We start from the raw sequence: 23,468 nt of genomic DNA on the forward strand, positions 1-23,468 counted from the left end.
ATTTGTATATATTAAACTTTTATTTTGGTGGACAGCTATAATTTTTGTTTTGTTTTGACATTTAGGACTTATTTAACGTGCATGGATGTTTTATTTGCATGTATGTCTGTGCACTGTGTACATTTGGTGCCTGCAGAAGCAAGCCAGGAGGGGGCGCTGGATCCTTGGAACTGGAGATAGAAACAGCGCTTAGCTTCTACGTAGGTGTCAGCGGCTGGAAGCTGAACCCAGGTCCTGGGCAAGAGCAACAAGTGCTCAGTAGTGGGCTGTTGTTTTAAGTATTGAAAAGCTTAAAGGTCTGCACCACCATGTCCTTGTGTGTTCATTTATTTCTGAAAAAGAAAAAGAGTTGGAAAAATGAGACAGATGCCTGTCTTAGTATTCCTTTCCTAGGACCTGTGTATGCTGTGTACAAGACAGAGACTAGCTGGAGGGAAACCCCTGGAAGGCATGTCAGTCACTGCATGGTAACTGAAACCAGGATGCGTTGTAAACAGACCTTAGCTTACTGACCACTATGCAAGTAGGTCTCTCGACCTTTGTTTTCTTTGAGCAATTCTCCTCTGCCCTAAACCACAAAGAAACCAATCTCTGGAGACTTGGATGCCCTATAGCCAGGGCTAGCCCTAAGAAAAGGTTTATATTGTGTAGATGACCTAGAGGAATATCTTCCAGCTTCCATAGCCCCCGCCCCCATACACCAAGATACCTAATCTGATTTTGGTCATAGTGCAGTATAGTCATACACTCAATGACCGAACTATCCAAGAACGTATGAAGTGAACCTACTTTGTTTTCCTATCCTTGTGGAATAAAGGGGAAAACAAAAGGTCGGGCAAGCTGGAAAAAAAATAACTAGTTTTGGGGCTGGAGAAATGGCTCAGAGGTTAAGAGCATTGCCTGCTCTACCAAAGGTCCTGAGTTCAATTCCCAGCAACCACATGGTGGCTCACAACCATCTGTAATGAGGTCTGATGCCCTCTTCTGGCCTGCACACACAGACAGAATATTGTATACATAATAAGTAAATAAATATTTTTAAAAAAATAACTAGTTTTTTTTAGAATTCATTTTCTTTTTTTTTTAATTTATTTATTTATTAAGGATTTCTGCCTCCTCCCCGCAACCGCTTCCCATTCCCCCCCCTCCCCCGATCAAATCCCCCTCCCTCATCTGCTCGAAGAGCAATCAGGGTTCCCTGACCTGTGGGAAGCCCAAGGACCTCCCACCCCTATCCAGGTCTTGTAAGGTGAGCATCCAAACTGCCTGGGCTTCCCCAAAGCCAGTACGTGCAGTAGGATCAAAAACCAACTGCGATTGTTCTTGAGTTCTTAGTATTCCTCACTGTCCGCTATGTTCAGCTAGTCTGGATTTATCCCATGCTTTTTCAGACCCAGGCCAGCTGTCCTTGGTGAGTTCCCAATAGAACATCCCCATTGTCTCAGTGTGTGGGTGCACCCCTCGTGGATCCAGCAATACCACTCTTGGGAATATACCCAAGAGAGGCCCTATCATACAACAAAAGTATATGCTCAACTATGTTCATGGCAGCATTGTTTGTAATAGCCAGAACCTGGAAACAACCTAGATGCCCTTCAACGGAAGAATGGATGAAGAAAGGATGGAATATATACATATTAGAGTATTACTCAGCAGTAAAAAACAAGGACTTCTTGAATTTTGCATACAAATGGATGGAAATAGAAAAATAACTAGTTTTAACTTACATGTTAGAAAAAATATCTTATTTTCTAGCTTTGGTCTGGTCGTCAGCTGGAATGGATTTGCCCAAGTGATGGCCCACAGAAAGGCCAATTTTGTTCTTTTTCTGCTCCTCTTGAACCTCTTTTTTCAGTACAAATCCCGCCTGGAAGTTGAGGTCAAACATGCTGCTTGGAGGAAAGTAGAGTGTCTTCTCATCCCAGATAGTCTCCAGCCGCTTCTTCCACCCTTCCAGAATCTGCTTCCGGGTATCTGGTGGGGTATGGCTAATGCTGTACACCACCTGTGGTTCCAAGACCTGGAAGCCACAGAAATGCAGAATGCCACTCTGCAAGACACAGAACACAGAGATAAGTCTCAGGAGCAGTCTGGCAGGTTGTACTGTAAACAGGTATCAGAAGTTGGTCTGGGGCTGGAGAGATGACTCAGTGATTAGCAGGGCTTCCTGTTCTTCCAGAGGACCTGGGTTCAATTTCTAGTACCCACATAACAGCTCACAACTGTCTGTAACTCCAAGATCTGACACCCTCATCCAGACACACATGCAGGCAGAACACCATTGCACAGAAAATAAATTATTAAAAAAAAAATGAAGTTGGTCTGGGGCTGAGAGCTGGCTCAACCATTAAGATTTCTACCCTCTCAGAGAACCCAGACTTGGTTCTCAGCGCCCATGTGGAGTGACTCACAACTACCTGTCACTCCAGCTCTGAGGGACTGGATGACCTTTTCTGATCTCTGTGAGCACCTACATAAATGTAGCATAGCACACACAGAGCAATAAAATAATAAGTAGAAAACTTTAAGTAAATAAACAAAACCGCCTGGGAGCTGGAAAGAGGGCTTGGTGGTTAAGAGCACTGGCTGCTCTTCCAGAAGACCTGGGTTGGGTTGCCAGCACCCACATGATGTCAACACATGTTCCAGGAGATCCAATGTCCTTTTCTGACCTCCACTGACACTGCATACACACGGTACAGAGATACATGCAGGCAAACTCATGAAGTGAAAAAGTATTAAAAATTATTTTTGGATTTTGAGACAGGGTTTCTCTGTGTAGCCCTGACTGTCCTGGAACTTGCTATACAGACCAGGTTGCCCTTTAACTCTGCCTCCCAAGTGCTGGGATTAAAGGCATGCATCACCACCACTTGGCTAAAGTTTTAAAAATCTTTCAAATGGTGATCTGGGACTGGAGAGATGGTTCACAGTCTGCTCTTCCAGAGGTCTTGAGTTCAATTCCCAACAACCACACGGTGGCTCACAACAATCTATAATGAGATCTGGTGCCTTCTTTGGGCCTTCAGGGATACATGCAGGCAGAATACTATACATATAATTAAAAAGAGAGAGTGTGTGTGATCTGGGCTTGCCAATGAGAGAGTCCAGTCAGACCTGTAGTGCCCTGGGGAATTGTCACAGTTCCTTCTCTTACCTCTGCCCTCCCTCCCTTTCTGTCACCTCATTTAGCCTCCTTGGTGGAGCGTTCCGTTGAATGAATAAATTCTTGGAACCGTGCCAACCTGGATCCTCTGTCAAAGAGCTGGAAGTTCTATTACATTAGGGAGAGCGCTTGCCCCTTGGCAGTGGCTCGGGCCAGGGCATGTGGACGTGCATTCTTCTGCAGCTTGACATGGTGAGCTTAGTCTTTACACTGCACACCTCACTCACTGTCTCCTCCAATCCCCTTCCCTCATCCTCAGGGTCCAGTGACCCCAAAGCCCACCTCCAGAGCAAACTGAGTGAACTCAGTTCTTAACTTGTCCTGGGGAGCCAGATGTACTGGTCCATGCCCTAAACCCAGCACCCAACACGCTGAGGCAGGAGAGCTGCCACAAGTTCAAGTCACCCTGGGCTTACATAATGAGACCCCCCTTTTTACAATTATTATTTTATTATATGTGTATTGGGGGTTTGCCTGCATGCATGTCTTGAGGGTATTGAATCGCCTGGAAGTGGAGTTGCAGACAGTTGTGAGCTGCTATGTGGGTGCTGAGAACTGAACCCAGGTCCTCTGAAAGAGCGACCATTGCTCTAAACTGCTGAGCCATCTCTCCAGCCCACAACACACCACATTGCACCACCACCACCCTCTTTAGAAAAAAAGGGGGGTGGGTAGACGGCTCAGTGAGTAAAGGCACCAGCCTTGCAAGCCTGATGGAGTGAGTTAGAACCCAGAGCCCATGTGAAAATGTGAACACAGTGGCATGAATCAGTCAAGATGGGAGGCGGGGACATGAGAACTGCTCAGTGCTCCTTGGTCGGCTAGTCTCCACTGTACAGTACCACGACAGAACAAGGGAACCCCGGCTGTCTTCCCAAAGTTGTCCTTTGATACACACACACACACACACTCATGCACGCCCCCCACCCTTTTTTTTTTTTATTAAGGAAAACCAAAATGTTCTGGAGCTGCAGATACAATTCCAGGAAGAATGGGAAGCCCAAGGTTTCGGCTCCACCTGCTGAGGGCCGGGTGCACTTAGACTGTTTGGCCATGTACCCCAGCGGCCTGGGTCACAAGCTCCTGAAGGAAGCCTGGATACAGCTGCATCATTGCCAGGCTTTCCTCCTCACACTTCCGGTCAGTTTTCAGATACTGCCTGGAGGTTTAGACTCTGAGGAAACCTCAGCTAACTAACTCTCCTGAAGTTCACCCACAACAGGTACCTGAAGTGGCCAGAGGGTGATGTTTATGTCCCCGTGGACGCCGTTAACAGAGTACATGGAGTCGTTACTCCCAGTGGTGAAGGAAAGCAAGGCCTTCTTATTCTGAAAGAGAAAACAAGTGTCACCTCCTCCTCTCCTGGGACCCACTGAGTTAATGAACGGGGCCCCAGGGAGAGGGGAGATTGAGTCCATCCTAGGGGTGCTATCATTTCAGCTCCTCTGCAGCTTCGGCCTGACTCTGCACATGTTCCAATTGTGGCTGTGACTGGCATGTGGCCGTGGACAGCCATGGCTGCCGCACAAACCACACTCACTTCAAACATTAGGAGATGACCGCCATGGTAGATAACCCAGCACGGTGGCACATGGCTTTAATCCCAGCACTAGGGAGCCACAGGCAGGAGGATCTGAGATATTGAGGTCAGCCTGTTACAGAGTGAGTTCCAGGACAGCCAGGGCAACAGAGAAAAACAAAACAAAATAACAAAAATATTGATGGTACACATCTTTAATTCCAGATCTCAGGAGGCAGAGGCAGGTGGGTCTCTGTGAGTTCCAGGCCAGCCTGGTCTGCAAAGTGAGACCCTGCGTCAGTTTTTTTTAATTTAAATTAAAAAAAAAAGTCACAAGATCTTTCTTGCCACTGTTTGGCCTCCAATCAACAAAAGGTTTTTTTTGTTGTTGTTGTTGTTGTTTTGCTTTGCTTTAGTTGTTTTATTTTTGTCCACGCAGGATCTCAAGTATCCCAGGCTGGCCTAAAAATCTGTTTGTAGCTGAGGATGACCTTGAACTCCTGATCTTCCTGCCTCCACTTCCCAAATAAGATTTTAGGTGTCTAGCATGACGTCAGCAAAATTTTCATTTTATTTTTCCTATGGAAAATCTCAAACATGAAGAGAAAACTAGCACAAATGTCCACCAGACATCTTAAAGTCTAGTTTATCTGTTCTTTGTTACTCAGTAATCCCCTCTGCACTCACTTTTTCGTTTTCTCTGGAAGACTCTAAAACAGTCCAAGGGCCGGTGAGGTAGCTTAGCTGGGGAAGGTGCTTTTCACCAAGACTGACAACCTGATCTTGTACCTCGGTCTGCACGTTGACCTCCACATACACAGTGGGTCACGTGTGTACCCCTCCCTCATAAACAAGCAAACTAGGGGACTGGAGAGACGGTTTAGTGGTTAAGAGCACTGGCTGCTCTCCAGTCAACCCAGGTTCAATTCCCAGCACCCACATGGTGGCTCACAACTGTCTGTGACTCCAGTTCCAGGGGATCTGATGCCCTTTTCTGGACTCCTTGGCTGCTGTAAACATGTGGTACACAGACATACAAGCAGGCAAAACACCTATATACATGAAATAATAAATAACAATGTCTAAATAAAAATCAAATCCAAAACATGTTAATTTTTTATTTATAAGAGCTGTGCAATGCTCCCTGGTCTTAGAGTCCACCTGTCTACCCAGGAAATGCCCAATGGTTCACCTACCCGGAAAGGACCGTGGTCATACATGGTGGCATATGTATAGGCGAATTCCCGCACGAACACTCGCTCAAACCAACCTTTCATAATGGCGGGCACTCCAAACCAATACAGAGGGAACTGTGGGAAAGAAGAAACCTAAGGTCAGCTCTGGGCACTCCCCTGTGGTTCCTTCCTCCCATGGCCAGGAAGAGCTCGGGTGCTGAGCAACTGTCCACAGTGTCTCCATAGAGCACCTTCACCCTTGTGAGTCCCTCAGGGAACATTAGCACATTTAGCAAAAACAGGGATAACCAGGGAAAGTGCCTTGCTCACCTAGTGTAAACTATTCATTAAGGCTGGGCTGCAGGACTGCTGAATGCCAAGAGTTTGAAGCCAACTTGGGTAGCATAACACAGACACACACACACAGAGAGAGACCTGCCCCACAGACACACACACCAAAGCTGGATGTGGTAGCAAGCATCTGCTATCCTAAAACTCAGGAGGATTTAGGGCCAGCATGGGCTACATACCTAGACCATCTCAAAAAAGCAAGAAAAGAAGAAACATAACAGGGCATGGTGGCAAACAGACACAATCCCAGCAACTCAGGAGGCTGAGGTTGAAAAATTGTGAGTTCAAGGCCAGCCCAGGTAACATAGTGGTACTCAAAAATAGTCCCAGCACTCGAGGCAGAGGCAGGTTGATCTCTGTGAGTTTGAGGCCAGCCTGGTCAACATATCAAGTTCTAAGTCAGCCATGACTGTATAGGGAGACCCAATCTCAGAAACAAACAAAAAACAAAAAATAAAATCCAAAAATTAAAACAACAACAACAAAAAAAAAACAAAATAAAAGGGCTAGAGAGAGCCATATTAACAGCACATTCTTCGCCGGACAGTGGTGGCACACACCTTCAATCCCAGCACTCGGGAGGCAGAGACAGGCGGATCTCTGTGAGTTCGAGGCCATCCTGGTCTACAGAGTGAGTTCCAGGACAGCCAGCAGTACACAGAGAAACTCTGCGTCGGAAAAAAAAGAAAAAGAAGAAGAAGAAAAGAAAAAAAGGGCATGCTTCTCTTCCAGATGCGCCAGCCTCAGCTCCAGTGCCGACGTTGTTAAGTGGCTCAGAAGTCTAGCTGCAAGGGACCCAACACGCACTTCTGGTCTCCACAGGCACCTGCACCTCCATACACATGCTCACTCACAGGCACACAGCCTACATGATTTTTTAAAAAAATATTTTCCTGATGTGGTGGACCACACCTTTGAAATCAGCTCTCTGTGAATTCCACAACAGCTTGTTCAACATAATGACTCGAAGCCAGCCAGAGATGCACAGAGATACCTTGTCTTGAAACAAAAAACTAAAGAAAAATATATGGTAGTAACTAACTCAATAAGAAAAGAGAAAATTCTATCCTGGATCTTGACTCTCTTTTTTTCCTCCTAAAAGCTACAACCGTTGGTTGGTTGTGAACAAAGTCACAAGCAAATAAGATCCGTTTCCATGGAATCCAACTGATAGCAAAGGCCAAGTAGCAAGGACTGCAGGCGAGTTTGCCTCCATGAGCAATGACTGAATATTTTCCCAAGAGCTTGTGCTAGCAAACATCCTCCCAAGACAGGCCTCCCAAGTGCACACAGACCTACAATCCCATCATCTAAAACAAACAAAGTCACTCAGAGTGTAGGCCACTGGTCACTGTGACTAAGGTGTATCAGGGGCCCCATGAGAAAGTCTTATCTGGGGTACTGTTCAATGGCAGAGCAAACAAGTTTGCCTCTCAAACAAGTCTGAGGCCCTGTTAAACATCCCCACACCCCAAAACTGCATCTTGTCTGCCCTCTGGTCCCAGTAAAAGCTGAGGAGACTCTGTTCAAGTCTTCACTCTCCTCAAAACCTGGTTCAAAACTCACGAACACATCCAGGAAAGAAAGCCAGGACAGAGGAAGAATTTGTAGGGCTTTGAGACGCGGCTCAGTGGGTAAAGAGCTGTCTCACAGGCACGAGTGCCTGAGTTCAGTTCCCGAGCACTCCTGTGAAAAGCTGGTGTGGTCTCCCATGCTTCTGATCCCAGCAACAGGGAGGTGGGGAGGTGTAGACAGGTGGAAACTGGGACTCTTTGGCCAGCCATCCTCACTGCAGGTGAGCTCCAGGCCAATGATAGATCCTGTCCCAAAAGAGATGGCTGCTAATCCTAATTCTGGCCTACACACCTCCAAACTCCCCACACACACAAATCAAAAACCAAAAAAATTTAAGAGCTAAATAGCTTTCTCCAGTACTCAAAAGGTTCTTGACCTACAGAAAAGGACTAGAAGTCAGAGGTTAGGGATGCTATTTGGTTGTTGTTGTTGTTATTATTTTTTTATGGTTTATTTAACTTTATTTTATGTGCATTGGTGAGAAGGTGTCAGATCCCCTGGAACTGGATCTTCTGACTGTTACGAGCTGCCATGTGGGTGCTGAGAATTGAACCCGGGTCCTCTGGAAGAGCAGTCAGTGCTCTTAACCACTGAGCCATCTCTCCAGCCCCTGCTGTTGTTATTATTATTATTAATTATTATCATTTAGTGTTTTTTTTTCAAGATAGGGTTTCTCTGTGTAACAGCACTGGCTGTCCTAGAACTCACTTTGTAGAGCTGTCTGGCCTTGAACTCCCAAGTGCTGGGATTAAAGGTGTGCCCGGCTGTGATTTGTTTTTAAAGACAAAGTCTCTTAAACTGAGCATGGTGACACACATTAGATCCCAGCACTCCGGAGGTGGAGGCAGCTAGATCGTTGAGTTCGAGGGCAGCCTGATGTACAGAGAGATTTCCAGGGCAGCCAGGACTACACATGGAAACCTTGTCACAAAAACAACAACAACAAGAATAAAAAACAAAGAAAGAAAAAGACATAGTCTCACATAGACCAGGCTAGCTCTGAACTTGCTATGTATGTAGCTAAGGCTAACCTGCGTTCACTTCTGCAGTGTTAGGATTACTGCTGTGTGTTACCATACTGGCTTGGAGGTCAATTTCCTAACTGGAGTGAGAAACAGGACTGGAGCTGGGCCCGTGGTGCTCACATTTTCCTGCGATGCGCTACCGGCAGCGCCTGAATTGCAGCTGAGTCTTTCACACGACTACAGACTGTGCAGAGACTCACACGTTGGTGGAAGACAAAGCTGAGGCTCACACACGTGCCTTCTACGTCTAAAACATGGTGACTCAGAGACAAGAACCGGAAGCCACTCCTGTTGCTCCCCTTGGCTGCACTACAGTAAGATGGAGCAGCTGTCGTGTGTGGCTCAGTGCTAGAGTACCAGCCTAGCATGCAGGAAGCCTTCCCTGGGCTTGATCCTTAGCACCACATAAACTGGATGCTACAGCCTGTAACTCCAACACGGGGTGCGGTGGTGTAGAGGCGGGGCATCAGGCACACAAAATCCTCACATCAGGAAAGGCGTGCTGCGTGCTGCAGGGATGCTGCACATGCGCAGAAGTCACTATCACCCCCAAACTGTCTGGGATACAAAAGGAGCAAAAGTACAAACTTTAAGAGATCCCACAGGGAGAGTCCACTAACCAGGCACACTGGGGAGAAAAGCTGGGGGCTTCTGTGTCATCCTCGGGGCCCTGTTCCTACATGAACGTGCAATTAACTCCAGAGCTCAGCAGAGAGAGTTCCCGGCCATCCTAGGCTCTGCAGCCAGACCCTGTCTCAGAATACTGTGCCAGAGCTAGGCATGTTGGCACAGCTATACACCCAGCGCTCAGAAGGCAGAGGCAGGAGGATCACTGAAAGCTTGAAGACAGCCTGCTCTACATAGTGAGTTCCAAACAAGCCAGGACGTCATAGCAATACTGTGTCTCCAAAAACCAAAGTTAGGACTGGTCAGCAGATAAAGTCACTAGCCACCAAGATTGATGACTTGAATTTGATCCCCAGGACTGCATTGTGGAAGGAGAGAACCAACTCCTGAAAGTCATCCTCCAGGCACATAGGGCATGCACACACACACACACACACACACACACACACACACACGTTATTTAAATAAGTACACAAAGTGCAGGAAGCTAAGCTGGGTACCATTTGTGAACCTATGCAGTGTCACCCCTCACTGACATCATTAATTCAGAGAGAACGCAGAGAGTGACAGATCCAGGGCAATAAGGACAAACACCCCAGACATTGCTTCCTTATGATCTCTGCCCTAGCCATACCTGAAATATCAAGAGGTCCGCAGCTTCCAGCTTTTTCTGTTCAGCCACGATGTCTGGGCTCAGGCGGCCTTCTTTATGGGCAAGAGCTGTCTCAAAAGCATACTGAAAGTTTTGAGGGTCCTTCAGCTTACCTGTCGGGAGGAAAGAGAGGCTAAGTCTGAGCCGGAGGGTCCACGGTCAGTGGAGAGAGACAATTCTTACCTGTGACGTCCTTTCTGGAAGCAACGGGGTTAAAGTTCATAGCATAGAGGTCAGATTCAGCCACCTCCCATCCTTTCTTCTTCAGAACATCTACAGCAGCCTCCTTCATGGCATAGTTGAATGAAGTCTTCTCCTCATGGGCCAATATAATCAGGGCTCTTCTCACTGTTTAGAAACAACAAAGTAAGATGCGGAAGGGAGACTCAAACAGGCTGAAAGAGTCTCTCATCTAAAGTGCTTGGGACCAGACATGTTTCCACCTTGGCTTCTTAGATTAGGGAATAATGGCTAAGATTATCAATTAAACAGCTCTAATCTGAACATCTGAAGTTCAGCAGGCTGGTGAGATGGTTCAGCAGGTGACGGCACTTGCCATCACACCTGATGACCTAAGACCAATCCCTGGGACCCAGATAGCGAAAGGAGAGAACTGGCCTCTGAGGTTATCCTCACCTCCATATGGAGTTTGTACACACACATGCATACACACACATGCACACACACATACTCCCCCTAAATGTAATTTATTCATTTTTAAAAATCTAAAGTCCAGAGCCAAAAAAGTGTTGGTGCACACCTTTCATCCTAGAACTCAGGAGTCAGAGATAGTTTGATTTCTGTAAATCTGAGGCCAGCCTGATCCACAGAGTGAGTTCCAGGACAGGCTCCAAAGCTACAGAGAAACCCTGTCTTGAAAAAAAAATACTCTATAGATATATATGAAGGCTTTTTGGTTCACAGCATTAGAGGCACTAGAGGGAGGAGGCTGCACCTGCAGAGGGTCTTCTTGCTGGGGGGAACTCTGGGGAGTCCTAAGACAGCGCTGGGAAACATAACAAGAGGGACAGATTCAAGATAGAGCCACACTGCTTCTTACAACACTCCCCACTCTAAAGCAATCTCTCCACACACTAATCCACAGATCTAGGAAGGGTTTAGATCATTTATGAGGACAGAGTTGCTGTAACCCAAACACCTCTCACCCCTGGGAGAGAGGGCCTCAGGTAGCCCAGGCTAGCTTCAAATGCACTGTATAATACACGATGAACTTGAACCCCTGATCCTTCTACCTCTACATCTTAAATTCTGGGACCTCCATGTCTGCCCCCAATCACCTCGTTAATGCTCCATTTAGTTCTTCAGGAGCAGCTAGTGCACTTAACAAATGAGCCTCCTCTCCAGACCCTTCAGGTTTGTTTGTTTGTGTGTGTTTGTTTTCTAGACAGGGTCTCTATCTTAAAATGTAGTGTTGTCTGCCCTGGGGCTTGTTATGTACACCTCAAACTTGTAAAGATTCTTTTGCCTCTAACTCCTAAATCAGAGAGAGAGAGAGAGAGAGAGAGAGAGAGAGAGAGAGAGAGAGAATGAATATGAATGTTGGACAGAACTTGCAGGAGATGGTTCTCTTTCCATGTGAGTCTCAGAGATGAAACACAGGTCATCAAGCCTGGTGGCAGGTACCTTTATCCAATGAGCCATCTTGCCAACCCTGACTCTAAATGTTAGCCATTGTCATCATTTTACTGTTTCATTTTTAGCTTTGTTAATTTCCTCTAATTTATAAATTAAATTTAGTTAGGCATGGTGGCACACAGCTGTAATCCCAGCACTGGAGAGAGGGGCAGGAGGATCAGGAATGTAAGATCGGCCTAGACCAAATTGAGTTCGAATCCAGTCTGGCCAAAATGAACAAGTGGATGAACGAATAAACCAACATTAAATTGAATCGCAGGCAGGGGTATAAGAGAAATGAAATGTGCACGCTCTCTGTCTGTCTGCAGTGCCAATGCAGGGGTCTTACACATTTATCCCTCGTGCATAAATGGAGAGCAGTGTAGAGACAGAAACTAGCAGACACAGCCTTACCCGCTGCTGGAAGCTCCTCCCTGCTGGTTCTCCCAGCAGTTCACAGTAGAGCTTCGCGGACACACCCATTTTCCTAGAAAGTTACAATGGTGCCGTGCCAACCTCAGCACTGACCTCGTCCCCTGTCTGCTTTTATCAAGGGAAGATTGTGAGTGTATCTGTGGGGGCTGCAGTAGTTTTAGGGGAGAAGTTACTACAAAAAGGTAGACTTCTGCCCCGACTGTGGAAATGCACCTAAACCTTAGCACTGCCCAGACTCAGAGCCAGCCACTGTGGGGAAGAAGCACTTAGTCCTGGCGGCTAGCTGCTCAAGCAAGCAGTAGGTGCCAGTTAGGTTCTAGACAAGTGTGGTGGTGACCTCCAAGGACCTCTACCCATACCTACCCCCTGGGATGACGACAAAGTGGGGAGACTGTCACAAAAAGAGGCCAAATAGCAAATCAGATTTCCTCTTCCAGGGTCACAGTAGAAACCATCCAGGGCCAGGCAGGCTGGAGTTGGGTCCCAGTTTTACTACACTGCTTCCCTGCTCCAGCCCAACCCCATCTCCCCATCTTCTTGTTTTCTTCCAGAACTTGACAGTCACCCCCCCCCCCTTTTCTTTTTGTTGTTTTTTAAGACGGAGCCTCTCTCTACTATGTAGCTCTGGCTGTCCTGGAACTCACTTTGTAGACCAGGCTGGCCTCAAACTTGATGAGATCTGCCTGCCTGTACCTCCCGAGTGCTGGAATTAAAGGTGTGTGCCAAGCCTAGCAAGAGTCTCTATAAATTGCCTCTGCATTGTTAAATGTCAGCACTTATTTCCAAATGCTGGAATCCTCTCTGGCCTAGGCCGGGGGATGGGCACAGAGCTCAGGTGGTAGAGAGCTCACCTAGTATGCACCAAGTCCTGGTTCCAATTCGATACCCAGTGCCATATAAACCAGGCATGGCAGTGCACAGATACAATCCTGGCACTCAGGCAGTGGAAGCACGAGAACCCATATGTGGGTGCTCAGGGTAGAGTCACAGCTCATAGCCTTTGCTATGGAACAGTTTTATGGGCAGCTTGGGCTACATGAGCACCTATCTCTAAATAGGCCAGCTCTGTTAGGGAAGGGACATTGAAGGGGCAATGCTCAAGTTGCCTTAGGTGAGGATGAGCTGCAGAATAATCTGCCTTTCTGGCTAGGAACAGAAACTTCCCTTCCAGAGACCAGCCAAAGCCAAGGCTCGTCCAGGATCCTAATCTTTTCCCTTTTCCTCTTTGAGCAAGGAACAAAACTCATAGCCCCTGCATACTCCCTGGAATGAATCCGGCTGGCGTTGACGCTGCACTCACCTGCCATGGTTCCAGATGTTGAGGGCGAATTGTAGTACCAGATGCTAACTGGCTGAGCAGCTGGTTGCCAGGACGACTCTGCAGAGTTCTGAGAGATCCTGTGGGCTGCAGTCTGGGCTGAGCACTTGTTGGCTTTATGTCTTGCCTAATCAGCCCTGCCCACTGTGTGTGGCAGCCCTACCCATCATTTGGGGCAGCCCTACCCATCATATGATGTAGCCCTGCCCACAGTGTTGGGCAGCCATCAAAGGCGGGGCTGGATTCCAAAGCCCAAAAGCACTGGGCGGAGGTACCAAGTTACTGGATAAGAGAAGGCTGTAATAGGACTCCTGCATATGGAAGTCAAAAGGGTTCCCTGGGACTCGGGGAGTGAGAGGGGGTTTAAGGAAATGGGTACATATGGGATAAATTTAACTGCCTTCTGCTGGAGACCTCCTGGGTACAAAATGTAAATTTCCGACAAATTACGGGAACTTCATTGGACTTGCCTGCATATCCCGCCTACATGGATTAATGGATTGATCTTTACTCAACCCTGAAAAGTAGCCTTTGTCAGCAAAGGGAAGGGTGGGGTTGGTAAAATCCTGGCTCAGATTTTGCCAAGTCACTGTGACTCTACACTGTGTGCCCACAGACTTTACACAAGTCACCGTGACTCTAGACTGAGCACCACAGACTTTACACAAGTCACCGTGACTACACTGAGCGCCCACAGACTTTACACAAGTCACCGTGACTCTACACTAAGCGCCCACAGATTTACACAAGTCAAGTAAAGGGGCCGGAGAGATGACTCTGCTGTTTAGTGAACAGGCTGCTTTTTCAGAGGACCCTGTGGTTCCCAGCATCTCATGGGCTGCCCACAAAGGACCCTTTGATTCCCATCACCTCAAAGGGCTGCCTACTGAGGACCCTTTGGTTCCCAGCATCTCATAGGGCTGCCCACAACCAGTTATCACTCAGCTCCAGGGAACCCAGCCATCTTCATCTGACCTCAGTCAGGGAGGTAGTGTCTGTTAGGTCTCAAACCCTGTACATAACAGATTTGACCTTCTGTTTAACTGAGGTTCCTATTTAACAAATTAAAGCAGACCTGGCCAGCACATTCTCCCAGCATCCCTCAGTCCTTATCTGTCACAGGGTATGGCTGGCATACCCCACTCCCTGCCCTAAAGGCATCAGTCCAGGGGCCCCCTGCCTTTACCCCAAGCAAGCAGTTCTTCCCTATATAATCCAGACATTTGGGCTACACCTGTCATCTTTACTTTTTACCCTCCTGGTCTCTTGGTCTCCCTGATTTCCTGGTTCTCCCCTCCCCATTTTCCTCAATGACCAGACTCAGGGTCCTGTTCACTCTGGACTCTCCCAGATGTCTCTGCCTCTGGCTGTGCTCTCCCTTTTATCTACAATAAACCTCCTTCTTCCCAATACCTAGGATCAGCCATGTCTCCTTTCCTTTCTATTTTTCATTCAGGACCTGGAGTTGCAGTCATCCTCAGTGTTGAGGTCAGGCTATGCTCTACGCTAAGTCCCTCCATAGTGTATAAAACAGTGGTTCATCAGGCAGGGCTCTGCTTCATAGAATCCATTTTACCAGGACCTAGAAACTATTCCATCTGACCCACCATCCATGCATCACCGACTAGAGAAGAGTTAGTCTGGAAATAGAAAGGACACATCCTTAGCTTTCCTGGAGAGACTTACAACAGGGAAGATCATGTGGGATAGCAGGCAAGGAGGTCCTTGTGCTCACAGATAGGCACTAGGGGAACCAGGAATGCTAAACACACACTGTTGTCTCTAAAGGGAGAGATGGATAACCTGTTGTCTGCCCAGAAAGGTGGGAACAGATTGCTGAATAGCCTGGAAACTTGGGCTATCTCTGTAGCAGAGACTACACCAGCTCCTCCCCAGACCCTATCTCAAGCTTCCTTTCTCAGTTAATCTATAGAACCAATCTTTATGGAAGATGGCATTTGTGCTTAACACAGAATTTTGATGTGGTCATGTCTTCGGCTTTGCTGTGCACATGAGATTGAGAGAATTATCACCAGGAAAGTTCAACAAATTTGGTGTGCTTAAAAATGCCTCAGTTAAACTACTTGGCATCAGACTTGAAGTTTGAACCACCATCGGATTGTTACTGTGCTGGCTGTGGTGTTTGCAAAGACCCCACAACATGGGTGCATTAAAATCGTATCAGGGAATCCAGGCCCAAGGACTTACCAGACACTCCAGGTTGAGAAAAGGGCATAACTTCTTCACATGGACTGCATAAAGTGGTGTCTCCTAAGACTGCAATGGCAGGAGGTGGGGCATAGCTTGGTGGTAGAGCCCTCACCTAGCATGTGTGAGACCTTAGGATCGATTCCTAATAGTCCAGAACAGGCAAACCATAAAACAAACAAACAAACAAACACTGCATTGTCATGACTACACACCAGCCCATCATCTGATGTTGGTGTGCGTGGTGAGAATAACCGAGGACTCCCCTGTTCTGCCCTGTCCCTCAGTGCTGACACAGCCTCCTTGCCTACCTGTCCATCCACCTGCCTGCCTGTCTGGACCTGGACCTGACCCACTGCTGTTCCCTGCTCCTGACCCATTTCTTGCTCTGCACTCGGCTCAGCCTTATCCTCTCACAGGCGAATTTCTCATTCTCAGACCTGAGTCTAGCAGAAGTTCCGCCATAGCTCCTTCCAGACATGGGCCTCGCTCCTTAGCTATGGAGCCACTTTCCCAGCACACTGTTGAAACCCTTGCACTCTGCAGTAGCTTCCTTTCCTTAACCTGCCTGGATGTGGAGAGATGTGTAGCTACACTCACAGTGTGATGGGAGTTAATATTAGCAATTAAAATAGGAATAAAGCCAGGCAGTGGGGTGAATAACTTTAATCCCAACAGTTGGGTGCCAGAGGCAGACCAATCACTGTGAGTTCAAGGCCAGCCTGGTCCACAGAATGAGTTCCAGGACAGCCAGAACTACACAGAGAAACCTTGTCTTGAAAAGTCAAAATTAAACAACCATACAAACAAAAAGGACTAGAATAAAGAAACATTTGCCTTGGCCAAACCACCAAGGTAGGCAGACTTCCACAAATTGCCATCACTAAAACTGTTCCGTCTTACAACTTCACTGTTATTCAATAAACTCTGACATGGAAGAAATAGGTGAGGTCGTTCTTCTGTGTGTGCTGACAGGCCAGTGACTGATGGATCTCAGTGGATTCCTGTCTTGGCCAGCGCTAAGCCTATATGAAGATGCCAAGATGGAAGGGAGGGCAGAAGGAAGGATCAGCTGAAGCAGGAAGAACCAGGGCATCCAGTGTTCTTCCCAATCAAACAGGGGAAATTTATATGGAGTCCACACTTGTTCCTATGGGGAGGCACTTTAGGGAGGACACATCTCTGCACATGCCCAGTTTGTGCCATAAAGCTTCATCTGGAATAAAAGGACACCTGTCATTAACACAGAGACTTCCCGTGAAGGTGCCGGCTCTGCTTAGCTACAAACAGTGTGAAGCCACTGAAGCTACAGGAGACCTTGTTTCAAAAGCAAAACATAGGAGCTGGGGATTTGGCTCCATCTGTAGAGGCTCTCTGCTTCCTGACTGCGGGTGCAATGTGACCAGCCGCCTACGGCTCCTACTGCCGTGGCTGCTCTGCCATGACAGTCACTACCCTCCAACAGAGCTCTAGTAACCTAACAAGTCACTGTTGTCTCAGCAACAGGCAAATAACCAATGCACCACAGTACAGTGTTCAACACTGGATTTCCCAGCGTTGCCAAACATTTTGTGGCTGAGGCACTGCCTTGTGTTAACTCTCAGGTGTAAAGAAGTGCCAACATAAGAACCAGAGCTCTCATTTTAAAGGAAATAAGCAATAGTTTTATTCTGGAGCCATTTTTGTTTTGTTTTGTTTTTCGAGACAGGGTTTCTCTGTGGCTTTGGAGCCTGTCCTGGAACTAGCTCTGTAGACCAGGCTAGTCTCGAACTCACAGAGATCCGCCTGCCTCTGCCTCCCAAGTGCTGGGATTAAAGGCGTGTGCCACCATCGCCTGGCTCTGGAGCCATTTAGAGTGAGCATGGCCCAGGAACACAAATTTAAGCTACCCATAATTCCTTGTTCCAATGTGGAAGCCATTTCACCGAGTTCATGAAGTTTTACAGAACAAAAAGGCATAAGTCAAGACAACTTTACAATGCATTTTTGTGTCAGCAGAGCAACAGGTACATCGAGAGAGGGGGGTATTTTATAGCCTGAAGGGGTGAACTGATGACCTTCTTAGAGCTCTCAGGTTGGAGAAGCTAATGTTCTGCTAAATTAACAGTTTCAAGAAGGTTTTTATGTATTATCATGAGATGTTAGTTCAGATAGAGTGGGAGCCAGGCAGTGGTGGCACAGACCTTTAGTCCAGCATTCAGGAGGCAGAGGCAGGCAGATCTCCAAAGTTCCAGGCCAGCCTGGTCTACTGAGTAAATTCCAGGACAGCCAGGGATACACAAAGAAACCGTGTGTGTTTTGAAAAGCTAAAGAAAGGAAGAAAGAAGTTCAGATATTGAATACAAGATGCTAAAACTAGTCCAAGATAAAGTACTTAGCCTCAGAACTTATCAAATTCCAATCTCTTCACACTGCTGAAATTCCACCTGGCCCATCTGTCTCTGCAGACACAACACAGACTCCTTCCAGGAAGTTTATTGTTGATGTTGTTGTTGTTCACGGCCAGACAGCTTCTTTGCAGGTGTTGTTGTTCACACAAACTAAGTGAACTGTATTGTTCATAATACAAAGTAAATCAAACCAGATATGGGGAAGCACACCTGGAATACCAGCACACAGGAGGTAGAGGCAGGAGGATTCCCATGAACTTAAGTGCCGGCTTGGGAATATATCTACTACATTTGACAGCCATATGTTGTGAACACAAATACACACACATCCATAGGAACATACACACACATAGGAACACACACATACACATAGGAAAACGCAATCACACACATAGGAACACGCAGACACATACATATAGGAAAACACACACACAAAGTAATAAAAATAAATAAGAATTTTGAAGGCACTGTCAGGTATGGGTTCATGCCTGCACATCAAGAACCTGGGAGAGGAAGGATTAGAGGATCCAGGACACTTTTCACTACTTAGGGAACTTGAAGCCAGCATGAGCTACCTAAGACCCTGCACCCTCCCATTTTGGGCTGAACTGTTGTGGAGGGGGGCATTGATCTTTTTCCAGGACTCAGGATCACATCAGGGAGTCTATTTGGCACCTTCTGAGTATTTGGATGTAAACTGCTTTCCTCCTCTGTCATCCCAAGGTCTGTTTCTGCCCCGTTCTCTACTCTCTTATCTGGCTGTGTCTTTGCTTCTGGGATAAGAAAGCCTTGCTGAACCCAAACTTGTGAAAATGTAGAGAAATGTTTTCATCTTCTTTTTTCAGGCAGAGTCTCCTGTAGTTCAGGTTGGCCTTAAAGTATGTCTGGGGATGACTTTGAACTCCTGATCCTCCTGCCTTCACCCCTCATTGGTGGGATGACAGGTGTGTACCAATATGCCTGGCCCCCTATCCAATACTAACCTGACTCAACCCTGCTTAGCTTAGGTGACATGGTCAGAGTCCAGGATGCCTGGAGTGTGATATGGGGTAGATAATAAAGATAAGAACCAAGCAGCCCCATCATTTCCGCATTATATATTTCTTATTATATATAATAATAGTCCAGAAGATAAACCTAGGACACCAGGCAACAAAGTTGACTTTCTGCCCCTGCTTACTTGGCATAAGCCACCAGAAATATCAGCCATTGAGGTGACAAGACCTAGCTTCACACCGTCTCCCTCAGCAGTCTAAGAAGCACTGTGGGCTCTTGGGGATCTGCACTCAGTACAAACCAGGATGTGTGGTTGTGACACTGAAAGGGATTTCAGAAGTGGCCTCGATGACAAGGATGTTGACATAGGCTTGAGCGTGAGCAGACCGTGCATGGGGAAGCCTCTGCCTGAGGCCCTGCTGCCAATGCCACCAGCTGAGCCCACCACCATGCTGGGCCTGATCCTCTGAAAGCCTGAGCCAAATCACTTCTCCCTCTCTTAAGTCTTGGCATTGATGAGGACCACCTGCCAACACACACTCACCAGGGCACCCCTAGACAAATGTCAATTAGGGATCCTAAACCTCAGAAACTCCTCACCCCCATCTTTACTACTATAAAACCCTATTCTAACTGAACTCAGGGCTCCCTGTTCATTCCAGAGAGACCAAGTTTGCAAACTTAAATGAAATAAAGGCTCTTTTGCATTTACATATGGGACTCCCATCTCCTTGTTGGCTTTTTGGGGGATTTCAGGGACTCATCCCAGACCCCTCAAGCCCACTGGGACTACCACCCACAGAGCCTTCAACCTTCCTGTAAGTTTTTTGTTTTGTTTCATGTTGGTAAGTTTTCTATGTTTTGTTTCATGTCTCATGTCTGTGTCTCATGTCTCATGTCTTTCTGTGAGTGGGCCCAGGAACCGTAAGTGTCTGTAGATGATCTGCCGATGTGCAAAAAGATCATAGGTGGGGCACCTGGAGGAGATGGTCCCAGGGCCCTTATGTAGAGGGTGGTTCCCTCTGGTGAGATGTGCAGGTAGTGGTCTCAGAGACACACGGGTAGCATCCTCAGTTCTGTATAGAGACATGCGGATAGCAGTCGGGTCACACCCGCAAAACAGTTGGTTTGGTTTGGTGCCATTATCCTGTTCATTTTCCTGTGTGTTTATGTGTTGTGTTTTTGTCCTGACTTAGACTGGCGCTGACATGGAACAGATTCAAATCATGACTACTTCGACTTTGATACTATAATCACTTACAAGACTTTAGAGATATGGCCAGAAGCATAGGGGTATATTTTCCTAAAAGGGATAAGACAAATAACCTCTACCCACCGCCTTAATCATATCATGGAAAGGAGTCAGCCTTGGCCCCAAGCACGAGGCTGCCGGCTTGTGGGGCAGCGTGCTTGTGTGGCTGGGGTGGCTGGGCTATGCAGCCTTGTTGCAATGTAGCAAGGCTGCCAGCCACAGTTGTAGAGGGCGGATGTACCCCAATAGGATTTCAAACACTGAAGAGAGAATCTGGGGTTAATTGCTATGGCTGGAGAGGTTAACATTCCCCCATCCCCCATGCTGAATAACCACCCTGCCCCCTCCCATGTTGGTGGATGAGTTCTCTCTGCCTCAACTTCTGGTCAAACCTGACCAACGTTTGGCTCCACGGGTCAAGGACTCTGGCTATAGGTGTTGTGACACTACAGCCAGACTTCCCTCCACCAGAGCTGCTTTGATTATTCTGATCCAATGTATTATAAATATCTGTCAAAATTTATAGGGGCTGGTTACAAATTATTATTGGTTAGTGTATAAAAAAAAACAACTGCTGGTCTCAAATGTTTCACACTGGTATAGGTTTTTATGTGATATAATTTTAAAGTTTTTATTATAATATATGCATGTTTCTGTTCTTGTTTAAAATACTGTAGTCATACAATATAAAAGTTATAAAAGGTCAGAAGGGGATGTACACTATGTTTGCTGTGGTTTCTCATACTTGCAAATACTAAATATGCTTGTTTTGTTAAAAAGTTTGTCTATATAAGTTTTCTTGCAAGCATGGAGCTGAGACAGAAATGGTCTGGCTATTTTTGCTTTCTCTGCCACCCATCACTGCTGTGGCCACATTTATGGGACTAGCTTCAAAAATTTATCACCGAGCTCTGATTACAAAATTTGGGTTAGCAAAAGTTCAGATGACTTTTTGGTATAGACAATGTTAAAACTGCTATATGTTGGGGTTTTTTGTTTTGTTTTGGGTTTTTTTTTTTTTTTTTTTTTTTTGGTTTTTTCGAGACAGGTTTTCTCTGTAGTTTTGGAGCCTGTCCTGGAACTAGCTCTTGTAGACCAGGCTGGTCTCGAACTCACAGAGATCTGCCTGCCTCTGCCTCCCAAGTGCTGGGATTAAAGGCGTGCACCACCCGACTGACTTTTTTTATATTAAAAAGCTGGCTCTAGAATTGAATTATGGTTCTTCCTTTGTTAGACCCATATTTTATTTACTTAAAAATCCATGCATGAGGGCTGGAGAGATGGCTCAGTGGTTAAGAGCATTGCCTGCTCTTCCAAAGGTCCTGAGTTCAATTCCCAGCAACCACATGGTGGCTCACAACCATCTGTAATGAGGTCTGGTGCCCTCTTCTGGCCTGCAGACATACACACAGACAGAATATTGTATACATAATAAATAAATAAATATTTTAAAAAAATCTATGCATGAGTAGTTTCAAAGAAACCATAAGGCATAATTCCATTTTAAAATTGGGATTGCCCTTTTGCTATAGTTAATATTGTTAATATTTAAACTTAAAATAAAAGGCTAAAAATTAAGGTCAGAGCTATAAGCACCAAAAGCTAACCAGAAATAGAAATGTTCATTTCTTATGATGTAAAAGACAATGACCTAAGCAGTTTAACAGGACTTGGAACAGCGTCTAAGCCTATAAATCTCAATTTTTTGGAGGTTTTTATACAGGGGTAGTCTATCCGCATGTCTGATGTCTGAACTGAGATTCACAACTTAGACAAAACTGCAGTTGTAAAATAACAACAGGGAAAATTCTGTAGTGGGAGGATCTGTAACGTACAAAACTATCCTTGTCCAAGGTCTATTCAGGCTAAAAAATGTACGCTTAGCCTCCTGTCTTTGCTAACTCTGTTGGGTTTAAGCTATTTGGATAAGCTAAGTCATAAATTTTTGTATTGATACTAAGAGGTGTGGACCTCCTCTTCTGGGGAAAGAATGTTGCTTCTATGTAATTAGAGATTCAATGGCCTTCTTAATGATAAGAAAAAGGAACACTCACAAGGAAGCTGGATGAAAACTTGTTCAACTGGTCTCCTTGGTTAACAACCTTAGTCTCAGCCCTAAGAGGCTGCTAATGATCTTCTTATCAACAGACTTAATGACTTTTGTTCTGAATGGGTCAATATTGTTCAACTGATGGTATTGAGGTTCCAGTATCACCCCCTTGAGCTCCTGGACAGACAGGCCCCATGATTGAGTCCTGTCATCGGTACTTGTGAAGGGGGAAATACGTAGGGCCCAGGGCAGCTTTTCCAGGTCAACTTGGTACACACCTGCCAAGATGGGTTCTATAAATCAGCAGGGAGGTAGACCTGAGTCTCAGTTTGCCCTAGGGCAATGCTAGCTCTTAGACTCCCTCCTGTTCCCATTTCACCCTGGAACCTTTTCCCTGCCTTTGCAGGAGACAGCATTAACAGCTAGATATAAACTTCTTCTGTGTTTACCCTCAGAATGACTAATTCAGGTTTGTTATTAGCTTTAATTCAAATGCATTACATAGTGTGGAGTTCTAGCCTTATAAAAGCTGCTAACTTGTTCTGCCAGTCTGGGCGTGAGTAAACCTGGGTCCTTCAAGGGAATGGGCAGGAACCAGAGAAAACTTTCCCTACCAAAGAAAGCTATGCCTATGAAGATACAAGAAGCTTACAGAACACCAAATAGACTGGATCAAAAAAAAAAAAAAAGTCCTCTCACCACATAATAATCAAAACACTAAACATACAAAGTAAAGAAAGAATATCAAAAGCTGCAAAAGAAAAAGGCCAAGTAACATGTAAAGGTAGACCTATCAGAATTACACCTGTCAATCACCATAGAAGGACAAAACAAGATATTCCATGACAAATCTAGATTTCACCAATACCTAGCCACAAACCCAGACCTACAGAAAATACTAGAAGGAAAACGCCAACCCAAGGAAGATAGTTACACCAACAAAAACACTATTGATGATCTCATAACAACAAATCCCGAAGAAGAAAAAAAACACACAAATTAACATCACCAATGATGAAAACTAAATTAACAGGAGATAGCAGTCACTGGTCATTAATATCCCTTAATGTAAATGAACTCAACTCACCTATAAA

The 23,468-nt window shown here is 46.1% G+C and overlaps 1 protein-coding gene across 1 annotated transcript; it reads right to left on the reverse strand.

Moving 5' to 3' along the window:
- Window positions 1-34: 34 nt before the first annotated feature.
- LOC121447412 (NAD(P)H dehydrogenase [quinone] 1-like) lies at window positions 35-13,579 on the reverse strand. Its single transcript, XM_041650631.1, has 7 exons — window positions 13,461-13,579; window positions 10,274-10,438; window positions 10,073-10,203; window positions 5,882-5,995; window positions 4,393-4,494; window positions 1,728-2,050; window positions 35-332 (listed from the first exon to the last, which is right to left on the reverse strand). Exons 1-6 carry the CDS (start codon window positions 13,465-13,467, stop codon window positions 1,745-1,747), a joined length of 825 nt encoding a protein of 274 aa, XP_041506565.1. The 5' UTR covers window positions 13,468-13,579; the 3' UTR covers window positions 35-332; window positions 1,728-1,744.
- Between the last annotated feature and the right edge of the window lie 9,889 nt (window positions 13,580-23,468).

Source organism: Microtus oregoni, unplaced genomic scaffold (assembly GCF_018167655.1).
Source record: "Microtus oregoni isolate MIOR12 unplaced genomic scaffold, Mior012 000004F_ref0000308, whole genome shotgun sequence".
Classification (NCBI taxonomy): Eukaryota; Metazoa; Chordata; class Mammalia; order Rodentia; family Cricetidae; genus Microtus; species Microtus oregoni.